General features: G+C 42.7%; 1 protein-coding gene across 1 annotated transcript in view; it reads right to left on the bottom strand.

The window, feature by feature from the left end:
* Positions 1-286: 286 nt before the first annotated feature.
* EPDR1 (ependymin related 1) overlaps positions 287-20,176 on the bottom strand; it is a 148,842-nt gene continuing 128,952 nt past the window's right edge. The window contains exon 3 of the mRNA XM_069215638.1: positions 287-1,614. Within this exon, the coding sequence (XP_069071739.1) occupies positions 1,424-1,614 (191 nt within the window). The 3' untranslated portion in view covers positions 287-1,423. The remainder of the gene's footprint in view (positions 1,615-20,176) is intronic.

The following is a 20,176-nucleotide window of genomic DNA, read 5'->3' as shown; positions in this document are numbered from 1 at the left end:
ACATTGCAAATGCTTGTTTCCAATGGTTGCTCGTGTTCATTTTAGCTGGGAAAAGACAAATGCTAATAAGAACTTTCCAATGTCTTATACAATTCGATTTCTTGAATATAAGTTATTCACAAATGCTAATATACTTCGCCACTAAAATGCAGTTCGAACTTTAGGGCCTACAGAGCTTTCTGTTTTATGACATTGTATGTCGATATCAATGCACGCTGGAGAGAGAAAATTAGAAGCACTAACTATTCGATTGTAATTGTTTATAAATGAATTACAGACTCAATCGTTCCAGGTGTGCGAGAAAGCTTTTATTGATCTCTCTGCATGAGTCGAAGGAAGGCATTGACATAAACATGTAAGGAACACGTTGCAAAAGACAAATTAATCAATGCAGTTTAACTAAGTGAAACGACATAGTGCTGTGGTTCCCAACCTGTGGTCCGGGGACCCCTTGGGGGTCCGTGAAGCCTCCTCAGGGGGTCTGCAACTGCTTAGTAAACTAAATAATATTAATACATTAGGTCCCCAGTTTTCAGTAATGACTGGTGAGGGCGTCCCCAGGTTCCAATAATGATAAAGTGGGGGTCTACAGAAATTAAAAGGTTGGAAACCACTGACATGGTGCATACACTCTGTCTCTCCCTAAACTGGATACATTTGGCAGAAATAAAATACAAAAAGTTAGACCTTTATATAGAAAAAAATGTTAAACAGGTAAAATACAAAGGGGGGTCATACATTGCTAGTTACAAAATGTGATTATCATCCCAGAGGAATAAACAATAAAGACAATTTTAATCATGGTGACATGCTATGCTTATTAGATAATCGATATTCTGGAGTCTGTTTACGGCAACCATCTAAAATTAGTGTAACCAATATTTTTTCAAATGTCAGGCACAGGCAATACTTAATTCTCTGTTCAATAATTAATTACTATACTACTATTTATAAACAAAAACAAAGAGGAACTAACCCACACCAAGCTTCCTTTGGCTTTATTAACGAACATATACTCTATCTAAAAACATAAAAAATAAATGTGCAAACGAAGTAACAAAAATAACACAAATGTTCTGCATTTCAAAAATTCCAAGTCACTGTGAAGTGGCCAAGAAATACCCATTCGCCCTACATTAAGATGGCAATATCTCTCTGGCATACTCTAAATCTAAAGCCACTTTAACAATTGTTAGTAACTAACTTTTTACAAACTACAATTTCTGAGATGACTCTGCTTTTAACAGTTTCGTTACAACACAGCCAGCAAACACTAGAAATCGTGTATTCCAGTACTTTAAAGCAAGTAAAACCTCATGTTTTCCCAGATAAATCTATCTTCATAACAGTTATTCACAATATTTAAAGAATTAACACATTTACTCCAATTCCTGTATCAATCTTTAGTTGTCAGCTTTCTCTTTCAGCAGCCATATTCCATCTTGCTTGGCATCGCTGTCTGGCAGCTAGAAGGTGGGGTGAACACAGAAGGGTCACTTATGCCCAGCTGTAGATCAAAGAAGCGGGTGGCGGTGGTCACGCTGTAATTTCTGGTATAGGTTTCCAGGACTGGGTAACAGTCCTTGACTGTGTAAACTCCAACCCAGGTTTCATCTGCAATTAAACAGATTTGAACACAGTTAAGTACAAGCATGAGTGGTTCTGAATATTGTAGCAACAGTAATGTGAGAATATTGACATTTAGCGCCCTAAACCGTTCCTTTAATTTTGTATTTATATAAACCACTAAGAAACATTCTAGTCATCGTTATTCAGTTTTAAAAAAAAAAGAAAAACAAAGAACCATCAAACATCACTGTTTTATTCTGAACATCAGGTTTGTAGCATTCCAGTGAATTAAAAAGTTAAGACTTACTTTTATAACAATATAATTTTGATATTAAGCGCAAAGCAGGTCTTTCACGCCTTTTCTGTTAGTATGCTTTTACTTTCATTAAGCACCTAAGCACATCGTTGCTTTTTATCTCAAACTACACAATAGGCACAGTAATGGTTGGGCAGTTTTTGGAATAATGCATCTTCTCCAACAAAGCATGCCATTTAAAAGGCAGTGTGCCACTGTCGGGGAATAAAGAAACTTCCAAATACAGAATTTTCTGAGGATGTTTCCCCTTGGACTACTTTGCATATGTGGACTCACATTCACCCTATCTGCATGGGTCTGCTGGCACCTGTATCCTACTAGTGGAGGGCTAAAAACAAAGAGTCTTAGTGTACAGATGTTTCTCTCCCACATATTTCTCATAAACTGTCAACAATTTTCTTTGCATGATTGTGCAAATCTTCACCTGTATCTGGGGATCAACTACTTTAGCCAAACCCTCTTGAAAGGCTGATAGTCCGAGGGCAAAAATGTGTGATCTCTTCTACTTTTGCTAATCTGTAATAATTCTGAGAAATAAGTGAACAGGTCCCACATTTAAAGTTCAACAGTTGGGTTGTCCATGGTTTGGGCTGCAAACTACATCATTTATGTTATTCTTAAAATGTTGAGATACATTTACATCGAAAATATACTGATCCCTTTCCAGTTGATAAAATTATGTATCCAGTGTAAGAAAATGTATCTCTGCCTGGCCAATTAAAGATCCACCCAGTGTATCATACATATTTGCTAAAACCTGCGCAGGTTGCCTCCCCTTCCTCTACTTTCCAATTTGGTACATGGTGAAGCTGAAGTTGAGCTATGGAGTACATTAGATTCCAAATGGAGACTTTGGTGTTAGGGTTCTGAGGACAACTCATGGGAACCTGTAATATCCATGCTTCACTGTTGGTTCGTTGATTTAATTCACTGCACGTCAAGCAGTCAATATAAACAATTTACCACACACTAGAAAACACACACATGGTTATTCTGCATGTACATTCAGTAATTACTAAACCGCAGTAAACACTCGATGTAAGATGCAATATAGCTTTCAGCTATTACTGATATTTGGCACAAGCTACTTTTCACAGTATTCAGTCTACCTGATTTAATGTACGTCATCTCTCTCAGAAGCTACTAGAGCAACGGTACTCAAAGTACGGCCCGCGGGCCGCCAGCGGCCCCACGGACCTAGCTTGGCGGCCCGCGAGACGCACACCAAACGCCACATCATAATGGCAGCAGTATGTAAACATAGAGGAGGGCCGCGGGAGCATGCTCCCGCGGCCCTCCTCTATGTTTACATACGGCGGCCATTGTTTATGGCGTTGCCCTGACGATCCTGGAAGCCAAAGCCCCATAAAAGTCAGCGCTTGCAGCTAACTTTTATGGGGCTTTGGTCGTCTGCTTCCTGTCAACGGCTCCATGTCTGCTGCCCGCCTGCCTGCCTGCTGTTCCACATTTGTGGCATCTTTACAGTGCTTTGAGTCAGGTAAGGCTCTTGGGTTATTTATTTATTTGTTTTTAATGTAGTGTGTGTTACTGGGGTAGGCGTGAGAGCAGATTGCGCTGTGTGTGTGCGCTGTGTGTGTGTGTTACTGGGGTAGGGGTGAGAGCAGATGGCGCTGTGTGTTTGCGCGCTGTGTGTGTTACTGGGGTGGGGTGAGAGCAGATGGCGCTGTGTGTGTGCGCTGTGTGTGTGTGTTACTGGGGTGGGGTGAGAGCAGATGGCGCTGTGTGCAGATGGCGCAGTGTGTGTTACTGGGGTAGGGGTGAGAGCAGATGGCGCTGTGTGTGTGCGCTGTGTGTGTGTGTTACTGGGGTGGGGTGAGAGCAGATGGCGCTGTGTGCAGATGGCGCAGTGTGTGTTACTGGGGTAGGGGTGAGGGCAGATGGCGCTGTGTGTGTGCGCACTGTGTGTGTTACTGGGGTAGGGGTGAGAGCAGATGGCGCTGTGTGTGTGCGTTGTGTGTGTGTGTTACTGGGGTGGGGTGAGAGCAGATGGCGCTGTGTGCAGATGGCGCAGTGTGTGTTACTGGGGTAGGGGTGAGAGCAGATGGCGCTGTGTGTGTTACTGGGGTAGGGGTGAGAGCAGATGGCGCTGTGTGCAGATGGCGCTGTGTGTGTTACTGGGGTAGGGGTGGGAGCAGATGGCGCTGTGTGCAGATGGCGCAGTGTGTGTTACTGGGGTAGGGGTGAGAGCAGATGGCGCTGTGTGTGTTACTGGGGTAGGGGTGAGAGCAGATGGCGCTGTGTGCAGATGGCGCTGTGTGTGTTACTGGGGTAGGGGTGGGAGCAGATGGCGCTGTGTGCAGATGGCGCAGTGTGTGTTACTGGGGTAGGGGTGAGAGCAGATGGCGCTGTGTGCAGATGGCGCTGTGTGTGTTACTGGGGTAGGGGTGGGAGCAGATGGCGCTGTGTGCAGATGGCGCAGTGTGTGTTACTGGGGTAGGGGTGAGAGCAGATGGCGCTGTGTGTGTTACTGGGGTAGGGGTGGGAGCAGATGGCGCTGTGTGCAGATGGCGCAGTGTGTGTTACTGGGGTAGGGGTGAGAGCAGATGGCGCTGGGTGTGTTACTGGGGTAGGGGTGAGAGCAGATGGCGCTGTGTGTGTGCGCGCTGTGTGTGTTACTGGGGTAGGGGTCAGAGCAGATGGCGCTGTATGTGTGCGCACTGTGTGTGTTACTGGGGTAGGGGTGAGAGCAGATGGCGCTGTATGTGTGCGCGCTGTGTGTGTTACTGGGGTAGGGGCATTGTTTTGAAAAAGGGGGTGGGGTGGTTGTTCCCCCTCTAAGCCCCGCCCCCTCTAAACCCCGCCCCCCGCTGTCACTTCAGTGCGGCCCTCGGCCGCAAACCATACTGCAATTTTGGCCCCCGAGAAAAAGTTTGTGAGTACCCATGTACTAGAGAGTAGAGCTGTGGAGGACATAGTGCATGGCTAATATGGGACAGTGCAGTTTGGAGGATTAGTTGAAAAAGTAGCATGTGTGTATCAGATTGAGTAACTGCAGGGCATGGAGAATTCAAAAGGCCACAAATGAGTACAGCAATATCCGGGACGTGCACAAACTAGCAAAAACTAAGTAGAAACTGGGAAAACAGAGGTGAACGCAATGTACAGCATTCTTCGATTCTGGACTAGAAACACCTCCAATAACACTGATTGCTGCATCTGGATTACTTTATTGATTCGTAATGAAGCTACATTTTTAAAGCTATGGGCCTGATTATGAGTGGCCTGATTTGAAAGCGATAATCCAACACCAAAGTGTTCGGTATTTACTGGAATCGATAATTACCACATATTCTGAGTAACAGGGGAACAAGATGGTGATTTTGGTGCTTACTAACCAAAATTTGCATGTTATGGTAAATACCACACTGTTTTCCACTGTTGAACTCCATCATGTCTGACTTGCAGATATTTAACAAAGGATGAGGTGTTCAATGCACCCATTCATTAGTTACCCTGTGCAGTAATACCACACAACGTGGAATGCTGACCCCAGAAAACACCGACTTACTCCTAATCATGGCTTCTGAATGTATCATCAACATTTACATTTTTGATCCATGTAAGTTGACTTATATTTGACCAAGGTAGACCCTCTCAAAATATATCCATTGATGTATTATATGTGATGAGTTGGTCGATATTAGTGGGCCTTAGCAGCTTGTTATTACAACTCACATCTCTGTTTTCTTGTTACCTCTACCAGGGACTCAGTGAATGGATTAGAATGTTTAATTTACTGCAGGCCAGTAGTCTTGGCGTACAGATAATTGTTATCACCCAGAGTCACTGGTTAATGCAGAGTTAAGGTATCGCAGGACTGCTCCATATGTCACATATGCTACAACCGGTTGTCCCTTGTCCTCTATTTTGCTCTGGCGGGATCATTAATATCTCTTAATTAGCAGGTGAGTTTAAATCCCTGCACGTGTGAAACGGAGTTTCCACTTGACTGGAGGTATCCAGCAGTGTGAGATGAAACTGCAGCATCCGATTTCAGTTTAAACTCCAGAATGTTCAACGGTTAAACAATGAAAAGAAGTGATCGCTGTGGAGCGAGAGAGAAAATTCATGAATGAATTCATCACAGAATTTACATCTCATTTAAACTATCTGAAATGGCGATCTATTTTTGTAATACCAGTTATGTGTGGGTGCTCCCAGTTTCAACAAAATTAGTAACTGGGCGACAAGGGGGTGGGGTGATTAGTCCCGGATCCCGATCTTCTGGATCCGCATTCAGCATTCTAGCCAGTGGCCCAATGTTCCTCTTCCATTATGGGTTGCCTTTGTTTTTCATAATAACATCCAGGGTAATTTCAATATGTACTAAATATTTCGTTTCATATAATTCGCAAGAAAATCATATTGAACTATATATTATTTTAGCAACTGCTAAACACATTTAGGTTGAGTGAGATGTGGCTGTCTGCCTTCCTTATTCAAGTAGTTTACACTAAAATCTCTAGTATCTTCCACCTTAAAGCCAGTATATTGGTTTTAAATGAATCATTGCCAAGCTGACTCGCTCGCTTTGTGACCCAGGTCCCAGTGATAAACTATGCTACTAGTGAACATTATGTTTGCGCAACATGTTACTTACAAATTACCTCACTGCTGGGGCATTATAAACTTTGAATGTGTTGAAACTGCAATACTATACTATTTACTACATAGCACAGTGTTGTTTCAAAAACGTCGGATAGAATTCGCAAGTGTGTCGTGGACGGTTATCTCCAAAAGGAGGTAACCATTGCTGCATCTTCTTCTTCTTCTCCTCAAAGAAAAAACATTCCAGTCTGTTTTGTTTTATACTTTCCCGCTAAAAGCAAACATAACCAAAGCCATTACATCTTTTTTTCTATTTAAATGCTAACATTTTGACTGCTGAAAGTCACATTTCACAAGTGTAAAGCGTGAAGATAGATTCACCAGAAATTAGGGTCTTGCTTGGCACTGCAAAAATCTTTTTTATTTTTTATGCAAACAAAAAAAATATTATTTGAAGGAATAGTCAATCATAAATGTTTCAAGACCGCTCAGGATGCCTCTTGTATTGGAGTGCCTGATATAATATAAAGTTCATCTGAATAAGGTTTCTTCTCATCATTCTCCCTTTTAGCTTCCCTGTCAGATGTCCCCTCCCAGTCTGATGTAAGCCTCTCGTTAGGACTCTAGGGGGGTTATTACAACTTTGGAGGAGGTGTTAATCCGTCCCAAAAGTGACAGTAAAGTGACGGATATACCACCAGCCGTATTACGAGTCCATTATATCCTATGGAACTCGTAATACGGCTGGTGGTATATCCGTCACTTTACCGTCACTTCTGGGACGGATTAACACCTCCTCCAAAGTTGTAATAACCCCCTATGAGTACACAAGGGAAGTATTCAAGTAGAATAGGAAGATTCTTCTTCCTATTTTTTTTAACCCCTACAGTGCGGGCGTCGGCCACTGGCTGATGCCCACACTACCTCCCTGGTGCGCATCACGACCAGTGGCCGACACCAGGGAGGGGGTTAAAAAAATCCTCAGGTGCATCATCCCAGAGGATTTTGTTTGTCTAAAAATACCCCGGGAGACAATTAAGATCTTCAGTGTCTCCACCTGCCCCTTTGTGATGTCAGCGCGTCACTGTTTTATTGTCTCCATCGGAGGAGGAAGCGGCCTTGCGGCTAAATATAAAAAAGAAATTGACAGGGGGCAATCATTTTTTTGGGCCCCCAAGGAAACCATACAACTACTAAAAAGATATATATATATATATATATATATATATATATATATATATATATAGATCTATCTATGTAGATAGATATATCTATCTACATAGATATATTTATATTGATATATATGTATACATAGATAGATATGTATGTATATATCACTTTTGTCAATGCATGTGTGGTTTTCCTGGGGGCTGTGATCAGCCCCCAGGAAAACCGGACCCACATAGAAAATTGATATATATATATATATATATATATATATATATATATATATATATATATATATATATAGATATGGAAAATGTCACTTACCCAGTGTACATCTGTTCGTGGCATGTTCCGCTGCAGATTCACATGCTATGCACAGGTCCTGCCATCTAGTGTTGGTCTCGGAGTGTTACAAGTTGTTTTTCTTCAGAGAAGTGTTTTCGAGTCACGGGATCGAGTGACTCCTCCTCTTCGGCTCCATTGCGCATGGGCATCGACTCCATCTTAGATTGTTTTCCCGCAAAGGGTAAGGTAGGAGTGATAGAGTGTAAAGAAAGAGATGCCCATTCAAATGGAATAGAGATATATATACATATGTGCAAATTCAAGTGTAACTTAAACGGCTACAGGCTCCCGGGGAGGGCGCATGTGAATCTGCAGCGGAACATGCCACCAACAGATGTACACTGGGTAAGTGACATTTTCTGTTCAATGGCATGTGTCGCTGCAGATACACATGATATGCATAGAGTACAAAGCAGTTTTCCTCCCATAAGCAGTGGTCAGCCTGTAGGAGTTGAAGTTGTTTGAAATAATGTTATTTGCACTGCCTGTCCTACTGTGGCTTGTTGTGTTGCTAACACATCTACACAGTAATGCTTGGTAAATGTGTGGGGTGTTGACCAAGTGGCAGCTTTACAGATTTCCGTCATTGGTATATTTCCTAGAAATGCCATTGTTGCTCCTTTCTTCCTGGTGGAGTGTGCTTTTGGTGTAACTAATAGCTGACTTTTAGCTTTTAGGTAACAGGTTTGGATGCACTTTACTATCCATCTGGTTAGTACTTGTTTTGAGATAGGATTACCAGTATGTGGTTTTTGGAATGCGACAAATAACTGTTTAGTTTTTCAAAATGATTTTGTTCTGTCAATGTAATACATTTAAGCTCTTTTAATGTCTAATTTATGGAGCGCTCTTTCTGTTACTGAGTCTGGCTGTGGGAAGAAGACTGGAAGTTCCACTGTTTGATTTATATGAAAGGGTGAGATGACTTTAGGTAGGAATTCAGGGTTTGTGCGAAGTACAACTTTATGTTTGTGTACTTGTATAAAGGGTTCTTCAATAGTGAATGCTTGTATTTCAATAACTCTTTGTAATGAAGTGATTGCAACGAGGAATGCTACTTTCCACGTTAGATATTGAATCTAACACAAGTGCATGGGTTCAAACGGTGGACCCATAAGCCGTGTGAGTACAATATTGAGATTCCATGAAGGCAATGGTGGTGTTCTTGGAGGTATGATACGTTTTAGCCCTTCCATGAAGGCTTTGATGACAGGGACTCTAAATAGAGACTTGTTTTGTATATTTTGTAAATAGGCTGAAATAGCTGTGAGATGTATTTTAATGGATGAAAAAGCTAAATTTGCTTTTTGTAGATGACGCAAGTAACCTACAATGTCTTGTATGGATGCGGAAAGAGGTGTTATGTGTTTGGATTGGCAGTAAAAGATAAACCTTTTCCATTTGTTTGCATAGCACTGCATGCTAGTGGGTTTTCTTGCTTGTTTAATTACTTCCATACATTCTGGTGGAAGATGTAGATATCCAAACTCTAAGACTTCAGGAGCCAAAGTGCTAGATTGAGTATTGCTGGATTTGGGTGCCTGATCAGTTGTTTGTTTTGTGTCAACAGATCCGGCCTGTTTGGTAGCTTGATGTGTGGTACTAGTGATAGGTCTGACAATGTTGTGTACCATGGTTGACGTGCCCACGTTGGCGCTATAAGTATGAGTTTGAGTTTGTTTTGACGCAGTTTGTTGACCAGAAATGGAATGAGCGGGAGAGGGGGAAAAGCGTAAGCAAATATCCCTGACTAGTTGATCCATAGAGCATTGCCCTTGGATAGAGGGTGTGGGAACCTGGATGCAAAGCTTTGGCATTTTGTGTTCTGGCTGGTGGCAAATAGATCTATGTCTGGTGTTCCCCATTGGCGAAAGTACTTGTGGAGTACGTAGGGGTGAATTTCCCACTCGTGTGTTTGCTGATAATCCCAGCTGAGAACATCTGCTAATTGACTGTGAATCCCTGGAATGTACTGTGCTACAGGGTGAATGTTGTTGTGAATTGCCCAATGCCAAATTTTGTGTGCTAGAAGACAAATTTGTGATGAGTGGGTTCCTCCCGGTTTGTTTAGGCAGTACATTTTAGTCATATTGTCTGTTTTGATGAGAATGTTTTTGTGAACAAGAAGAAGTTGAAAGGCTTTGAGTGCTAGGAATACAGCTAGCAATTCTAAGTGGTTTATGTGAAATTGTTTGTGTTTGTTGTCCCATTGTCCCTGAATGTTGTGATTGTTGAGGTGTGCTCCCCATCAAATCATTGATGCATCTGTTGTAGGTGTGGCTTGAGGCACAGGGTCTTGAAATGGCCACCCTTTGTTTAAATTTGTGGAATTCCACCACTGCAGCGAGATGTGTGTTTGGCGGTCTATCAACACTAGATCTTGAAGTTGACCATGTGCCTGTGACCATTGTTTTGCAAGACACTGTTGTAGGGGCCGCATGTTTAGTCTTGCATTGGGGACAATGGCGATGCATGATGCCATCATGCCCAACAGCTTCATGACAAATTTGAATGTGTACTGTTGGTTTGGCTCGGTTTGTGGTAACATATTGTGGACTGATTGTACCCTTTGTGGACTTGGGCTTGCAGCAAGTGCTGTTTGGGTAGTTAATGTGGCTCCTAAATACTGTTGAATCTGCGCTGGTTGTAAGTGAGATTTTTGGTAGTTTATTGAGAACCCTAGTGTGTGTGTAGGGTCTGTATTACATAATGTGTATGGGGTTGACACTGTGTTTGGCTGTTGGATTTTATTAGCCAGTCGTCGAGATATGGAAAGACATGGATATGTTGCGTTCTTAGGTAGGCTGCGACTACAGCAAGGCATTTTGTAAATACTCTGGGAGCTGTTGTTAACCCGAAAGGTAACACCTTGAACTGGTAATGTTTTCCTTGTATTACAAACCTGAGATATTTTCTGTGCGCTGGATGGATGGGTATGTGAAAATAAGCATCTTTGAGATCCACTGCTGCCATAAAATCTTGTTGTTCTAACAGTGGGACTACATCCTGTAGTGTTACCATGTGAAAGTGTGCTGATAGGATGTAAAGATTGAGAGTTCTGAGATCTAGTATTGGTCTCAATGTTTCGTCTTTTTTGGGAATGAGGAAATACAGGGAGTAAACCCCTGTTTCTTTTTGATGATGTGGTAATAATGACTGTACCTCTGCTTGCAACATTGAACTGTGTTGGGAGGAGAGTTTGTGTGGTTTTGTAAGTATATCTGGAGGAATTTGTGCGAACTCTATGCAGTAACCATGTTGGATAATGGATAAGACCCAATTGTCTGATGTGATGGGTAACCAGTGTGTGTGGAACTTTTGCAGTCTTACTCCCACAGGGGAAGTGTGGTGAGGGAAGATATGGAGCAAGTCACTGCTTGGTGTGTGTGGTTTGCTTTGAGGGCTGATATTTTCCCCTAGTTCTGGGAAATTGTCCCCTGTAGGTTCCTCGAAACCCCCTCTTTGGTACTGTGGCTGGTAAGACGGTTTGGATTGTGAGGTAGATGCCTCAGATGTTTGGGCTCTAAAACCTCCCCTATATTGAGGCTTTCAAAATGAGCCTCTGTATTGTGTTGAGTAAAGCGTTCCCATAGCTTTAGCAGTGTCGATGTTCTTTTTCATTTTTTCAATGGCTGTATCAACTTGTGTGCCAAACAGCTGTTTTTCATTAAATGGCATGTTAAGAACAGCTTGCTATTTAAAGCCTGATGACCGAAGCCATGCGTGTCGTCTAATGGTGACTGCTGTATTGATAGTTCTTGCGGCTGTGTCTGCGGAGTCTAACGCTGACCTGATTTGATTATTCGTAATGGGTTGCCCTTCCTCGACTATTTGCTGGGCTCTTTTCTGTTGATCCTTGTGGAGATGCTGGATGACGTCTTTCATCTCGTCCCAGGGGGCACTATCGTATCTAGCCATTAGAGCTTGGGAATCGGCTATTCGCCATTGATTAGCCGATTGTGATGCTACTCTTTTACCAGCAGCATTGAATTTTTTGCTTTCTTTATCTGGTGGAGGCGTGTCAGCAGATGAGTGGGAGTTAGCCCTTTTCCTTGCTGCGCTGACCACTGCGGAATCTGGGGGTAGCTGTTGGGTAATAAAAGCTGGGTCACAAGGAGGCAGCTTATATTTCTTTTCTATCCTAGGAGTGATTGCTCTTGCCTTAATTGGTTCCTGAAAGATTTAATGTGCATGTTTTAGCATGCCAGGAAGCATGGGTAGACTCTGGTACGTGATGTGAGTTGAGGACAACTTATTAAATAGAAAATCATCCTCAAGAGGTTCTGTGTGCATGGCTACGTTATGGTATGACACTGCCCTAGCTACAACCTGAGTGTATGAGGTGCTATCCTCTGGGGGTGATGGTTTGACGGATAGCACTCTGGACTATTGTCGGAAATAGGATCATCATAAAGGTCCCATGGGTCGACATCATCTTGGTGTGACTCTGCAGAGTGTACTGGAGACTGTGCAGTGGGGTAATAGGTGGGGAGACAGTTAGTTGAGGAGAATGAAGAGGAGACTGGTGAGGTGAGAACTGAGGAGGTGGAGATTTTTGTCTGGGTTTTGGCACTATACCCGGTGGCTGGTCAGTGTCCAAATGTCCTTGAAAGGCCAGCTTCCTCTTTGTTTTTAGAGGAAGTGCAGTGAGGATCTTGCCAGTGTCTTTATGAATTTGAATTCTGGCCTGTTTTTCATCAAATGCCTCCAATTGCGTAAGTTCCTCCGCAAATCTATGGCTTTCTTTCAATTGTTTGGAAAGTCCATGCTCCTCTGTATATATGGGTCTTTTTTGGCTCTGAAACTGGTTTCCTCTGGATCAAAAGGCCTGGAGTAGACGTTGGCCTCGGCTCCGAGAGGGATTTTCGAGGCTTCGACTCGATGGGTCGGTGCTTGACTATTTCGGAGCCTGTGCTTTGGCTCGAGTCCGAAGGCTTCGGTGGCGTGGCCTTTCTCCGTGCTGAAGTTGTTGCTTGGTCACCGGCACTCTTTTTACAGGTGGAGCCATGGCCTTCTGGCAGTGGCGTCCCCGAGGCCTTGTGTTTGGGCTTGGACGGGGCAGGGGCAGGCGTACTCACGTGCTGGTCCGCTGTGATTGGTCTGTCGTTGTCAGACTCGTGCTCGGAGTCGGACCCCGAATGGAGACTGCAGTGTGCATCATCTCCTCCTCTTCTGCGTTGAGGTGTTCAGTGCTTCTCGACGCCATTTCCAACCTTCATGCTCTTCGGTCTCGTAGAGTCTTCTTCGAGCGGAAGGATCTGTAGCCTCGCATGTATCCTCTCAGTGGTTTGGAGACAGACACAGGTTACAGACAAGATGTTGGTCTGTATACGGGAACTTGGCGTAGCACCGAGGGCAGAATCGAAACGGGGTCCGGTCCATGAAGCTTGGTCGGGTCAACCAGGCCCGAGTTGGGCGCGGGTGCCCCGATGGGCAAGTAGAGAGCTGTATCCGCCGGTACCGAAGTGTCGATGATAGATGGCACACAATCAAAAACAATACCGACGAATTTAGAGAGTTTGTAGTACTTTTCCGACTTGAATTACCGGAGCGAAAAGAAACACGTCCCAACCCGATGGCGGAAAGAAAACAATCTAAGATGGAGTCGATGCCCATGCGCAATGGATCCAAAGAGGAGGAGTCACTCGATCCCGTGATTCGAAAACACTTCTTCGAAGAAAAACATCTTGTAACACTCCGAGCCCAACACGAGATGGCAGGACCTGTGCATGGCATGTGTATCTGCAGCTACACATGAAATCGAACTATATATATTCACCACCAGTGCAGTTGCAGCTTGCGTCTTCAAAGCAATGTACATACTTCAACTGACACGTTTCAACTGTAGCTTTTAGGTAGCAATAAAAAAAGTCAAGTAAGTCTTGTGATTATGTTTCTGCTACAAAAGGATCAGACTTTTGTCTAGTAGCAGTTTTGGTGCCATAAAATAGCTCAGAAGGTTTATATGCCTACTGCAAAGATCAAATCAGTATTTTATGTAAATAGCTGAGTACATTAGTAAAGACAGCCATTACCTGCGCTATAATACAAATGAATTGTATGTGCGTGGGGCTATGGAGAGATGAAGGGCACTTTTGCTGGGTGGTAGTGCAGGAATCAGAGGAGGAGGTCATAGGAGTGGGAGCACCAATAATGATTGTTGGACTGGGCGCTAGAGGTGCTAAAGACTGTGATGATTGGTATGTGACAAAGTGTTTTTTGAGTGTCTTGAAAGAACGTGCTGATTGAGGGGAAAAAGCGAAGGTAAGGTGACTTCTACTGTTGCACGTATCACACACACACACCCACCAGCAATTTTGTGACTGTCCTCATAGGCTAGTGTTTTATAGCAACAGTTTAGCCAGTAGCAGGAATGGCATCATGTTGGATGACTGCTGCTCAAGCCCTCACTCAGGTTATAGAGGACGGCCCTGACATAGGATCAGAGACTGAGACAGCATCTGAGGGATAGGACAATGGTGCAGACTCTGAGAGGGATTTTTCAGTCAGAGGAGTCCCATTCGATAACTCCTCTTCCAGTGATTATGAGGGAGGTGATGAGGACAGTCCTACTGTCCCTTCCGCAAGCACAGTCTGTGCAACAGAACAATAGCGGGTTAGCCCAACCCAGAAAGCAGGTGTATGCGGCGGCAAGCACAGAGAGAGTGCTCTCTTGGGAGCGCCCCAATATAGTTCAGCCCCAAATTCCACCGCCCAAATCGTATTGTGGAGACATCAAAATTATCTATCACAAAACAAACTGTTTTTGTAAGGCAGGCACCTGTGTTTTTGGTCCTGGGTTCAGCGGCTGTAGGAAGTTGGCTCTGTCTATACTATTTCAAAGTAAGAAATAGTGTGCACAGAGTCCAAGGGTTCCCCTTAGAGGTAAGATGGTGGCAAAAGTAGATGATTCTAATGCCCTATTTTGTGGTAGTGTGGTCGAGCAGTAGGCTTATCAGAGGGTAGTGTTAAGCATTTGTTGTACACACACAGGCAATAAATGAGGAACACACACTCAAAGACTTACTCCAGGCCAATAGGTTTTTATAGAGAAAAATATATTTTCTTAGTTTATTTTAAGAACCACAGGTTCAAGCTTTACAGTTAATATTTTAAATGTAAGGTACTTCACTTAGATACTTTAGGAACTTTGAATGAAAACAAAATCATGTACAGTCTTTGTAAGAATGGCAATAAGCTATTTTCAAAGTGGACACAGTGTAAAAATCAACAGTTCCTGGGGGAGGTAAGTAAAGGTTAGATTAGGAGGTAAGTAAAACACTTACAAGTCTCAGTTCTGGGGGGGCTTCTCGGGACAGCCACCACCTGGGGAAGGCAGTGGGTCGCATGGGGGTCACTCCTGCGTTGAAGTTCGGTTCCTTCAGGTCCTGGGGGCTGCAGGTGCAGTGTTGGTTCCAGGCGTCAGGTCCCTTGTTACAGGCAGTCGCGGTCAGGGGGAGCCTATGGATTCTCTCTGCAAGCGTTGCTGTGGGGATCAGGGGGGTTGTCTCTGGTTACTCACGGGCTCGCAGTCACTGGGGAGTCCTCCCTGAAGTGTTGGTTTTCTGCAGGTCGAGCTGGGGGCGTCGTGTGCAGAGTGTAGAGTCTTACGCTTCCAGCGGGAAACGTGAAGTCCCTGGAAGTTGCTTCTTTGTTGCAAAGAAGTTGCAGGTTTTGAACAGGGCTGTGTAGTATAGTTCATATTTTTTAGTTAATATTTTTATCTTATTACATGACAATTGTCTATCGTTAAATTACTTTTATTGTTATATTATTATTTGGTTGTTGGTATGTTCCGCTTCCCCCCATGCTGCTCCAGACATGAAAGATTCTGGAATGTGGTAGTTGTCAGTTGGAGATGAGTGGAGCAGCTTGGAGGTGAGGCTGGAGTTCCTGTGTGGATATCTTGAAGAATAAACTCATCAACAAGATTTTATTGCTGTCTCCAGAACGCTATTTTCTAAATTACAAGAAAGAATTCACTTCATTTTGGCGACGAGCTGAACCTCTTCTAATCTTGGAACTTCAACTCATCTTACTTCGTGTCACATTCAAAGGTAATGTCTCCACGCCTTTGATCCTTGTGACATTTCTTCACTGCGCTGCTACATCGTTATTAACTTTGTTTACTTCTACTGATTTAATAATAATAAAAATTCTGTTCCTTTCGTTTCACTCGAGAGTTGGTTGCCATAGCAACGCTTGCCTCGAGCGCTTCCGTCAGTGTGACCGTGCCACGAACGAAAGCTTTCAAAATAAACACAAAACGCTTCCTTCAGCGTGACCGTGCTGCGAACTAAAGTGTTCTACATAAACACAAAACGCTTCCTTCAGCGTCTCGTAACAACTCCCTGAATGTTTTCTGACATCGCGCTAATTAAACAATTGTGTAACAGTGCTGCGAATGAAAGCATTCTATGTAAATATTTTTTTTGCTGGACACCGCGCGTGTGTCATGAATGAAGGCTTATTTTAGTTTCGTGGTGTAACAATATAATTCTTTTGTACTCGCGGTGAGTACATCTCGTCGATCTCTGTATCTCCATGCATTTTCAATGTACAAAAAGCATTTTCGGAAGCAGACAAAGTACCAGTTAAACTCATCAGGCTTAGTCTGGACCTACCAGACTCTTGTCTGAAAGAGTCCAACTTTCCGAATTTTTAGGAGTACACTGAAAAGTTCATCTATTTTCTTGGGAGGCACGCTATTTTTTCTTCCTTGTCAAAATGCAGAACATTTCGCCTCCTCCATTTTTTCTTTCCGTACCGGGTGATCCATCTATTCCCTGGAACAAATGGAAAAAAGTTTTTCTCACTTATATACGAGTTTGTGGAAGTAATTTATGAGCTGAGAGGAAAACTTCGCTTCTTCAGCATTGTTTGGGTGCGGAAGGACAGGAACTTTTAGAGACTTTGCCACATATTACACACCCTGATGGTGCTGATGGAGACTCTTCCTTAAATGAATTTGAACTAATGTTACTTAAATTGGACAGACATTACTTACCAAAGATTTTGATTATTCTTCAACGATTTTATTTTGGAAAGTGTAAACAAGGTGATTCAGAATCTATTGAAGACTTTGTTACTAATCTACGGAAATTAGCAGCACAGTGTAAATTCGACAACAACTTGGACGAACGAATTCGAGATAAGTTCATGTTAGAGTGTAAGAGTGACAAAGTAAGAGAAGCTTTGTGGTCTAAAGGAGATCCTACGCTGGAAGAGGTCTTGTTGGTGGCTAAACAGATTGAACACTCTGAGTCTTGCATCGAAGAACTAAGGAAATCTAAGAAAACGGATTCCACAGTGCATAGTTTGGATGTTAAATCTAAAGTGAGACAAAACTCCTCGGTGAAAGAAAGATTACTTTGTTTCAGATGTAATTCACCTTCACATTTGGCTAACAACAAAATGTGTCCAGCTCTCAATGCTGTTTGCAACAAATGTGGGAAAAAAGGACATTTTTTTAAATGCTGTAGGGCCATGGGAAAGAAAAATGCTAAGGTCAATGAAATTGAATGTACGGACTGGGAGGAGGGAGAGCATAGCTTTGTTCTTCAAATAGTTAATGACGTCAATTGCATTTCTGATCATCATTGTGCTTATCCGTCAGATATTGTGGAGGTGGGTGGTGTTGACATTTCTATGATGATGGATTCTGGAGCGAAATTGACCTTTGTTTCACAATCTGATTATGATAAGTATTTCTTGGGAAAAGTTACATTACATGTTCCAGATGTTACACCTTTTGGTTATGGCGGCAAGCCCATTGAGCTCAAAGGTTATTTCAATGCGAACATTAACTTCAAAGGAAACAGGATTGTAGGCAAAGTTTATGTTCCAGTTGTAGGAGACACAATACTAAGCTGGCCCCATCAGAAGTTGTTGGGAATCATATTGAATCCTAATTCGAATCCTCAGGTGCAGGTGCAGGAAATAACAAATGTTAGTGATGATTTCATGAAAGAATTTCCCTGTGTTTTCAACAACGAAGTTGGTTGCATCAAGGGGTATAAGCATCGTATTGTTTTGAAAGATAATGTCATTCCCAAAATTTGTAAAGTTAGAAACATTCCTTTTTGTATTTGTGATAAGGTTAAGGTGGAACTGCAGAGATTGTTATCTCAAGGCATTATTGAGAAGGTGGAGGCGGCAGAATGGATTGCTCCCATTGTGGTTGCTATGAAGGGTTCAGGAGAAATCCGATTGTGTGTGGACTTGAGAAACCTTAACTTGGCTGTAGTTGAAGACAAATTTCCTCTGCCAAATATATCAGAGATGGTTGGTTCTCTTGGGAATGCTAAGTTTTTCACTACACTTGATCTAAGTTCGGCGTACCACCAAGTACAGTTGTGTGATGAGTCCAAACCTCTTACTTCCTTCATTACACCTTTTGGAGTTTACATGTTCAATAGAATGCCATTTGGTTTGTGTTCTGCAGCTTCTGTTTTTCAGAGATTAATGGATGATATTTTGGGGGGCATTGAGGGCGTAAAAAATTTTCAAGATGATGTTTTGATTTTTTCAGAAACATTTGAATTGCACAAAGAGTTAGTCAGGAAAGTACTCAGAATATTTCAGTCACGTGGTATTACATTGAAAGGTAATAAGTGCAGATTTTTCAAAACAGAAATTTCATATTTGGGTCATGTCATTTCCAGGGATGGGGTTAAACCTAAACAGGAATTAGTGACTACTATTGTGAATCTAGTAGCACCAGAATGTAAAGGCGATGTTCAAGCCTTTTTGGGAATGTCAGAGTTTTATGCTAAATTCATTCCTGATTTTGCCAGAAGAAGCTCTTCCATAAGGAACCTGCTCAAGAAAGGTGTTGACTTTGTCTGGGATGCTGATTGTGAAACGGAATTTGAAGACTTAAAACAAGCCTTATCTAGTGCTCAGTCTCTCAGCAGTTTCCGTCCTGGTTCACCTTGTTACCTTTCTACTGACGCCTCTGAGAAGGGTTTAGGATGTGTTTTGAAGCAGGTAGACAATGACAAGTTGAACAATATTGCTTTTGCTTCACGCAGTCTGCGTGGGGCGGAGAGCAAGTACTCCACTATTGAAAAGGAAGCTTTGGCAATATTTTGGAGCATCAGAAAATTCAAACAGTTTCTTTGGGGAACTAGGTTTGAAGTGCATACGGACCATAAGCCTTTACGTGAAGTGTTTGAGAAGAAAGGATTGGATAATATTTCATCTCGTATATGTAAATGGATTGTGGGTCTGCAGGATTTTCATTTCTCTGTTAAGTATGTGCCTGGGTGTGATAACAGGACTGCAGATTGTTTATCTAGGATGAGAGTAAGAAACTTAGATGAGAATGATTGTGAGGGGACTTGGTGGGTGGATGAGGAAGTGAAAGTTTGCAATATTACTGAGGGTTGTGTTTCTGAAGATGAGTGGAAATCAGAACTTGACAAGGATGATGAGTTGAAAAACATCAAAAGTATGTTGTCTGGTGGTAAGACTTGGTGCAATAAAGACAGGTATGGTGAACAGTTTAAGAAAATTTGGCATGAACTTTCTGTTTGCAATGATCTAGTTATGAGGGGTAGTAGATTAATACCTCCTAAAAGTTTGCGTGGACGTTTGATGAATCTGGCTCATGAAGGTCATCAGGGAATTTGCAAAACGAAGGAAAGAATGAGATGTGTGTATTGGTGGCCTGGAATGGATCTAGAGATTGAGAGGAGAGTTCGTGAGTGTGTTGAGTGCAGAGTTGCAGATAAAAGTCTGAAACTTAGGACTCAACCAATGTTTTTGAAAGAAATTCCTGAAGAAGTGTGGGAGGAAATCTCCATTGATATAATGGGTCCAATAGGTTCTGGTACATCTTCAAAATATGTTATAGTTGTTATGGATGTATTGTCACGGTGGCCAGAAGTATTGATCACGCATGAAGTTACCTCAACGATTGTTATCCGTTTCTTATCTGAAGTATTTGGTAGAGAAGGTAACCCGAAATGTATTGTTTCTGACAATGGGGTCCAATTCACGTCAAGGTTAATGTGTGATTTTTTAAACTCTAGAGGTATAGTGCATAAGAGGTGTGCACTATATCATCCAGAAACTAATGGTATGGTAGAACGATTCAACCGAACTTTAAAAGAAACTGTTCAATTAGCCAGGCAATTGGGGGAAGATTGGGTGAGTATGGTTAGACGCAAAGTTGAGGATTATCGTTTTACTCCTCATTCAAGCACA

Source organism: Pleurodeles waltl, chromosome 2_1, assembly GCF_031143425.1.
Source record: "Pleurodeles waltl isolate 20211129_DDA chromosome 2_1, aPleWal1.hap1.20221129, whole genome shotgun sequence".
NCBI lineage: Eukaryota > Metazoa > Chordata > Amphibia > Caudata > Salamandridae > Pleurodeles > Pleurodeles waltl.
The sequence above is the reverse complement of the archived record's forward strand: the minus strand, read 5'-3'. Positions and strand labels throughout refer to the sequence as shown.